The sequence below is a fragment of the Clarias gariepinus genome, chromosome 5 (genome assembly GCF_024256425.1).
Source record: "Clarias gariepinus isolate MV-2021 ecotype Netherlands chromosome 5, CGAR_prim_01v2, whole genome shotgun sequence".
Classification (NCBI taxonomy): Eukaryota; Metazoa; Chordata; class Actinopteri; order Siluriformes; family Clariidae; genus Clarias; species Clarias gariepinus.
Window position 1 is genome coordinate 39,232,070 of NC_071104.1, and position 8,441 is coordinate 39,240,510.

The window sequence follows — 8,441 nt, forward strand, 5'->3', positions numbered from 1 at the left end:
AGATAAATCATTATGTAGGCCTAATAATGGTTCTGTAAAAATACCCTTTGTGGAATACCATTTTACCAGGAAGTGATTGTGAAATCACCCCAACTTCCTGATCGGAACAAATAAAAGAAGTTTATAGAACCACAAACAACTTCTCAGAATTGAGGACTGCAGTGGAGACCGTAGAGATCTGGACTGTAGAGATTTCAAGGACATTAAAGCCTTTTTTGTAGTTATTCTGTGTTTACAGAAAAAAAAATAAACTAAAGGATGAATGAATCTTTTTATGAAGTCTCAAACGATTTTGCAGATGCTCTAAAGGACAACAAGAATTCTAGTGAAGGTATTTACATGAATGAAGTCCCAGAAGCTCAAGTGACCAAAACCAATGAAACATCTTTGGCTTCAGGTACACACACACACACACACACACACACACACACACACACACACACACACACACACACACAATTTGATGCTCTTATTTAATTTAGTAGATGACTGATTCATTACTACATCATATGTATATTACTTTTGAATAAAACTAATTATTACATACATTATTGCTTTTTAGTTTCAAAACCCACCAGATGTTACAGACTGGCTGTGGTGTGTCTGCTGATGCTGGTTGTTCTTTTGCTGGTTGCCATTGCAATGCTGTGGGTAAATTTTATTAACCTGACTACTGAGAGAGACCAGTTACAGACCAGTTACAACAACCTGACTATTGAGAGAGACCAGTTAAAGACCAGTTACAACAACCTGACTGAAGAGAAGAACCAGCTACAAGCCAGTTACAAGTACCGCACATCAGATAAAGCTGACTTAGAGACTAGTAACAAAAAACTGGCTAATGAGAGGGACCAGTTTCAGAGAAGCAGAGATGAACTCCAGAAAAGATATTCTCAACTGAGTAAGTGATAGTTAATGCAAATGCACACATCACATGGGCACTGGGTTAAAACAGGTATGTTATGTACTGTATAAACGTTTTTTTTTAACACTGTTGAAACATGCGGATACCTTCCATATGACCCTTAAAACCTTATCACAGAGTTTATGCAATATGAAATATGTTCATTATTCAGTAAACATTCAGCAAATGTTCACACCTTAAACTTTTAGTGGAGGTGTTTAAACACAAAGTTGTGACTACAGCTGACTTGTGACCATCTTATAGTATACAGTATGTTTGCTGTAACAATGTTAGATGCATGTGACACACATTATTCATGCCTGGTCACAACCATTTCTTTTCCCTGCTGCTGCAACTATATAATTTGTTCATGAAGGTTAACAAGGACAAAAAAAAAAAAAAAAAACTTTACTGACCAGGGCTAGATTTTTGGAAGGTTCCTGAGACTGGGAAATGCTGGCAGATTTGGCCCATCAGCTTTTCATACCATTAGAAATAGTCACCTCAACCTTAAGACCAGACCTGGTACTATGGTCCAAATTTCTACACACTGTGTATTTCATAGAGCTGACAGTACCATGGGAAAATGGCACAGATGAGGTAAATGAGAAAAAGAGTCTGCTATATGCTGAGCTGAAGGTCAAGGCAAAACAAACAGGGTCCGGGTTCGATTCCTGTCTCTGTGTGCATGTTCTCCCCGTGCTTGATTGGTTTCCTTTGGGGACTCTGGTTTCCTCCCACATTCCAAAGATATGCAGGTTAGGCTAATTGGCATTCCCAAATTGCTCGTAGTGTGTGAATGGGTGTGTGAGTGTGTGTACAGTATGTGTGTGTGCCCTGCGATGGATCGACAAGCTGTCCAGGGTGTACACTGCCTTGTGCCCTAAGCCTCCTGGGATAGGCTCCAGGTCCCCACGACCCTGAATACAGGATAAAGCGCTATATACAGTAAGATAAGTGAGTAAGTGTTTAAACAACCGGATACCTTCCATATGAGTTAGGGTTATGGGCACATTATCCTTTTTGGATGATGTGCCCATAACGTCTGCCGGTGGCCTGGAATAACACACTGGCTTAAAGGGACCAGTATCACTGTGTCCTATACCTTGAAAAATATGCTCCTAAGTCAATTCCTCCGGCATTACAGGAAAACTAAGGCAAACTGGAGTTTAAAAGATCTTAAAAATTGTTCTAATAAATTAATTTATTCATAATTACATGGGCAAGGAAGGAGTGAGCCCCAGAAGTTTAGTTCTTGGGGTATGCCAGAATTAAATATTCAAAATGGCAGAACCCTTATTTCACAGACAATACCAATATCTATTTTTATGGACGGGAAAATGTGCATCACCACATTTATTAACATACTGTAGTTCAACTGTATTAAGAACTGTGTGGAGAATTGGAGAACACTTTTGTGCTCAACATGGCCTCAACCATTTCAATTGTGCCTCTGTTCAAAACTGAAATTTTTCACAATGATCGCTGCAGCGGGCTGATGTCAGAATTAAAGACAGTTTCACAGAGTAGTAATAATTTTCTAGCACAATTAAATATGAATGCTATGAATGCAATAATTTGCATTCATAGCAAAACTTATTAATCCCTATTCTATCAATTGCATTTGCAACAGGTGTTTAAAGACGAGCAATTGCAGCTAGAAGGAATGAACTACAACAATAAATTAATTTAATTAACTGCTTTGTAATGCAATATTTATAATGCAGTACTGTTATGAAGAACCTTAAGTTTTGTTTTACTATCTGTACAGAGAAAGACATTAACACACCAGGATGGAGATACTTCAGCTCCAGTATTTACTACATCTCCACTGAGAAAAAGAGCTGGAGGGAGGGCAGAGAGGATTGCAGGAGAAGAGGAGCAGACCTGGTGATCATAAAGAGCAGGGAGGAACAGGTAAAAAAAGAGAAAAAAAGAAAGAAAAACTAGATTTTGTTTATTTTAAACAGACTTTCAAAAACTTAAAAAAAATGCACATTTAAATTTTTGATAAACTTTAAATGAGCTAAATTGATAAATGATACTAAATTGGAACATTGTATGGTTTTTTTACATTATAAGTGTAACTAATCAATTCGGGGGCCACGGGTAATACACCATCTCCAAACGGAAAGGTGCGTATCACAAGCACTCTTCCAAACTCCAGACTTTCATTGAAGCCCTCTAAAGCCCTGCTTTAGGGCCCTTATACACATCATAACATTTTGTGGTGCAGTGCTCCATACCGCACCACATAACAATAAAATTTATAAAATTTCAAACAATGTTAAAAATACTATGAAAGATGACAGATGTAGGTAGAGGTATCACAGATTATTTGTTTGGATTGACCTTTAGTCTTAAACTGCCCTTACTTACATGCGCAGAATTAAACCCTACAAATGTACGGTAAAAGTTATGGTGGGCAATATTTTAGTGAAAAAAAAACAATAAAAACAAAAATTTTATATACTGTAGTTGCAACGCAGTGATAATCCGGCCCAAGCATCTGCACCATCACTGCCCAGGTGCATCACAACCTGTAAGGTTTTTGAGTATGGTAAGACCTCCATAAAGGGAAAAAAAGGAAAGGAAATCTTAAAAAAAAAAACACAAAAAGAAAAATCACTCTATGATGTCACAATGAAGGTATTTAGACATTTTCCATCATACGTTTAAGGCATCGCCATGGCTGAACAGTTTGATGATAACCCTTTGAAAGAGGTTGGAATCATTAAACTTTTTTCCTCGCTCAAAAACCCATTACCCAGGAGGTGAACAGAAATACACCAATAGCACCAAAAGCTTAAAAAATGCTTACAATTATGACATTATTTTTGACTGCTACAAGGAGCTGACATTAGATGCTTAAGTAAAAGAATTAATCAATCAATTAATCAGTGAAGAAATCAATCAATTGTATTGTATGGTTTTGTAGAGATGCATTTCATAAATATGAAATAAATGTCTTCTTACAGAAAACTTCATTATAAGACACAACTATAGACGTTCTAAATATGGTATTACATGTATCATGTGTGCCACACACGTCCTGATCATATTTAATAACTCAACAGCACTGTAGCTGGGTCTGTTCAGAGTCTGTGTATTGGTGGACTAGTGCACACAGTACACTGGTGTTGCTTATAATGTCTAATCAGTTGTTATTCCTTACCAGGACTTTGTTGAGGTGTGGAGAAGAGGTGAAGGTGCTTGGACTGGTGCAAATGACATAGACAGAGAGGGAAACTGGAAATGGGTGGATGGTACACCAGTGATTAGTGGGTAAGAGATTTTAACTGGCCATGCATGTAATGGATTATAAATAGAATTACGATTCCATGAAATCCACATTTTAATAAGATTGTGCAGGTCTGTTCAATACTAAGCATCATAAAAAGGTATTTAAAGAGTCATTAATATATAATTATAACAATAATAATATATATATATATATATATATATATATATTTTTTACTATTTTAAACCCACCTTAAATTCCCACCCACAAGCACAACAAACTTGTTCACTCATTCTCTTCATCCAGGTTCTGGAGTAGTGGGGAACCCAACAACAAAGGTGATGAGGACTGTGCTGTATCTGGCTATCGGTCTGAACCTGTACCGAACTGGGTTGATGTTTCGTGCAGTTCCCAGTATATTTGGATCTGTGAAAAGAAAATCAATAGCTGAATCGTATATAAATGAAGTGTATATACATATATTTGGAATCAGAATTGCAGTTTTCAGTCTAATCTGCATCTTTTGCTGATACACATTATGACTTGAGTATCTTTCACGTTAATATTTTTATGGAATGTGTTAACTGTATTAGTAAAACTGGATTATTTTATTTTTCATTACATGATTATTTTCTTCTCTTTTGTGTAAAGCACTTTGAATTACTATTGTGTATGAAATGTACCATACAAATTAACTTGCCTTGCTTTGATCTTTTTTTTTACCACATAACAATTAATGTAATTTTCCGAATGATATTTGTTAATTTTTGTTATATAAATAAAATAATTTACACCCTGAAATGTAATAATATACATATGTTCATCATTATCACTATCCTTATGATCATCACTAACATTATCAAAAAAAAAAAATCTCTATTAAGTTTTAATTCTCCAGGAGAACTATGGCTCAAATTGGAGGTGAAATTGGGATACTATAAAATTATTATATTTAAAGAAAAAACAACAAATGGCTAAACAGCCACAGAGTGCAGACTGTCCCTAAAGCCCTGTCCACTCTGTACTTCCTGCAATGTTTCTGATTACGTACATACATTTCAATTCAATTCAATTCAATTTTATTTGTATAGCGCTTTTAGCAATTTTCATTGCCGCAAAGCAGCTTTACATAGTCAAAAGAATTATTTAAGTTTGTATGAAATGTGAATTTGTATGAATCAAAATGGTCAGTTTGTCCCTGGTGAGCAAGCCGAGGGCGACAGTGGCAAGGAAAAACTCCCTGAGATGGTAATAGGAAGAAACCTTGAGAGGAGCCAGACTCAACAGGGAACCCATCCTCATCTGGGTGAAACAGAAAGCAGTAAATGATCTGCATTTATACAGTGTGTAGGGTGGGAGGCAGTTCAGCTATAATAGCTGATGTTAATTGATGTTAATATGGAGTCCAGGTAGTTATTGAAGACCCAGGTAGACTTGTAAGAAGTTCCAGTCATGAACTATCGAACTGTCAAGTCCCCAGAGAAACAGTTGCCAACACCAGTCAAGGCCAGAACCATTTTCTAGGTAGAGAGAATCATTCCCAGACACCAGACGCATCCCAGAGAGACACACGGGGCATCCATGTGACGAGATCTTCAGCCAGAAGCGGGGCACCAGGATGGGTCAGACAGGTCCGGAGGGCAGAGGGAGTCTGGATCACTGGCAGCTCAGGAACGACATGTGTAGCTCGACAGAGAGAGAGAGAAAGAGTGAAAGGGGGGGACAGGAGGAGAGAGGAAAGAGAAAGAGGGGGGGGAAGAGAAGAAGAGGAGAGATGGCAGTTAGGTATGGTCACAGTCACACAATGTATAATGTGAATGTATATTAACTGTAGAGTGCAAGCAGAGACTCCGGCAGGACTAACTATGACAGCATAACTAAAAGGGAGAGCCAGAAGGAAACACAAACATGAGGGCTTCCTGACATGTAAAGCAAACAATCACCTCACCGTCAGCAAACCTGAGTGATCAATGAGAGTGAGGAAGACAGCATCCAAACATACCAGTTCACCATAATACTCTACGTCCATGAGTCCCCCAGATCTGCTCCTTTACCTATGGCAAATCTATTTATAAAAATGCTTGGCTAAATAAATAGGTTTTTAGCCTGGACTTAAACACTGAGACTGTGTCTGAGTCCCGAACACTATTTGGAAGACTATTCCATAACTTTGGGGCTTTATAAGAAAAAGCTCTGCCCCCAGCTGTATTTTTCACAATACGCGGTACTGACAAGCAGCCTGCATCCTTTGATCGAAGTAGGCGTGGCGGATCGTAAGACACTAGCATTTCGCTCAGGTACTGCGGCGCGAGACCATTTAATGCTTTATATGTCAAGAGTAGTATTTTAAAATCAATGCGAAATTTCACAGGGAGCCAATGGAGTGAAGATAAGATAGGGGTGATGTGCTCATATCTTCTGGTTCTGGTGAGGACTCTCGCTGCTGCATTCTGGACTAGCTGAAGCTTATTTATGCATCTAGCTGAACAACCAGACAGTAAGGCATTACAATAGTCCAACCTAGAGGTGATAAAAGCATGAACTAGTTTTTCTGCGTCGTTTAGCGACAATAAATTTCTTATTCTGGCAATATTTCTGAGGTGAAAGAATGCTATCCTGGTAATATTATCTACATGTGCTTCAAATGAAAGGCTGGAATCAATAATCACACCAAGGTCTTTCACTGTTGCATTTGATGGAACAGAAAGGCCATCTAAAGTTACGGTGTGATCTAAAATTTTACTCCTAGCTGTATGCGGTCCTATGACTAGAACTTCTGTCTTATCCGGATTTAGCAGAAGGAAGTTAATTAGCATCCAATGTCCTGCACACATTGCTCAATTTTAGTAAGCTGTTTTTTCTCATGAGGTTTTGCTGAGACATATAACTGTGGTTGTCAGCATAACAATGAAAACTAATACCATGCTTACGGATTATGTTGCCCAGAGGAAGCATGTAAAGGGAAAAAAGCAGTGGACCTAAAACTGAACCCTGCGGAACGCCAAACTCCACTAGAGAACATGCAGAATAATCACCATTTAAGTCTACATACTGATAACGATGGGTCAGATAGGATCTGAGCCAGGAGAGGGCTGTACCCTTAATTCCCACTACATTTTCTAATCTGTGAAGAAGAATAGCGTGATCAACAGTGTCAAAAGCTGCACTGAGGTCAAGTAATACAAGCATAGTTACACAACCCTGATCAGAGGCCAATAGAATGTCATTTACTACTTTAACGAGCGCTGTCTCTGTACTGTGATGAGGCCTAAATCCTGACTGATACAGTTCATGTATGCCATTCCTATGTATATATGAGCATAGCTGCTCCGCTACTATCTTTTCCAGGATCTTAGAGATAAAGGGGAGGTTTGATATTGGTCTGTAACTGGACAGCTGACAGGGGTCGAGGTCAGGTTTCTTAATTATTGGTTTGATAACTGCTAATTTAGAAGATTTTGGAACATATCCAATGCTGAGTGAAGAATTAATTATTCTCAACAGGGGTTCTATTATTGCTGGTACTATCTGTTTAAGAAAATGTGTTGGTACAGGATCTAATATACAGGTTGATGAATTTGAAGAAGAGATGAGTGAAATTAGTTCATTCTCTTCAAGGGGAGTAAAGTATTCTAGGTTCTGGTCTGACATGGCTAGATTAACATCTGCATCAATTACATTGTTCGGTTTCAAAACCTCAATTTTATGCCTAATATTTACAATTTTATTATTAAAAAAGTTCATGAAGTCCTCACTATTGCATGATGTTGTTGTGGAGATTTCTGCAGTGGTCTTATTTCTAGTTAATTTGGCTACAGCATTAAATAAGAATCTAGGATTATTTTTGTTATTTTCTATAAGAGTGGAGAGATATGTTGATCTAGCTACACTAAGAGCTTTTCTATAGTTCAGGATGCTCTCCTTCCATGCTATTTGAAAGACTAGTAATTTAGTTTGACGCCATTTACGTTCTAATTTCCGAGCGGTCTGTTTTAGAGTGCGCGTGTAATCGTTATACCAGGGAGCAAGTTTTTTATCTCTAATAATTTTTCTTTTGACTGGAGCTACATTATCTAAGGTATAGCGAAATGTCGACTCTAAATATTCAGTCGCCTGATCGAGTTCTGTGGGGTCAGACGGTGATCTAATCGTAGTTGGGAACTCTGGGAGATTACTGATAAAACTCTGTTTGGTAGTTGATGTGAATGTACGTTTTATACGGTAGCGCGGCGCTGTGTGTACATTATTATTGTGACACACTTGAATTGAGACAAGATAGTGATCTGAGATAACTTC

The 8,441-nt window shown here is 37.9% G+C and overlaps 1 protein-coding gene across 1 annotated transcript; it reads left to right on the plus strand.

The window, feature by feature from the left end:
• Positions 1-228: 228 nt before the first annotated feature.
• Positions 229-4,937, plus strand: LOC128523896 (CD209 antigen-like protein C). The gene is made up of 5 exons (XM_053496077.1): positions 229-397; positions 563-901; positions 2,676-2,821; positions 4,083-4,189; positions 4,452-4,937. The coding sequence occupies exons 1-5, from the start codon at positions 259-261 to the stop codon at positions 4,594-4,596; spliced, it is 876 nt and encodes a 291-aa protein (XP_053352052.1). The 5' UTR covers positions 229-258; the 3' UTR covers positions 4,597-4,937.
• Positions 4,938-8,441: the final 3,504 nt, after the last annotated feature.

Coding starts and splice junctions, on each gene's coding strand:
- LOC128523896 (XM_053496077.1), top strand. CDS start 259: ATGAATGAATCTTTTTATGAAGTCTCAAACGATTTTGCAGATGCTCTA. Junction 398..562: donor TGAAACATCTTTGGCTTCAG/GTACACACACAC, acceptor ATTGCTTTTTAG/TTTCAAAACCCACCAGATGT. Junction 902..2,675: donor GAAAAGATATTCTCAACTGA/GTAAGTGATAGT, acceptor CTATCTGTACAG/AGAAAGACATTAACACACCA.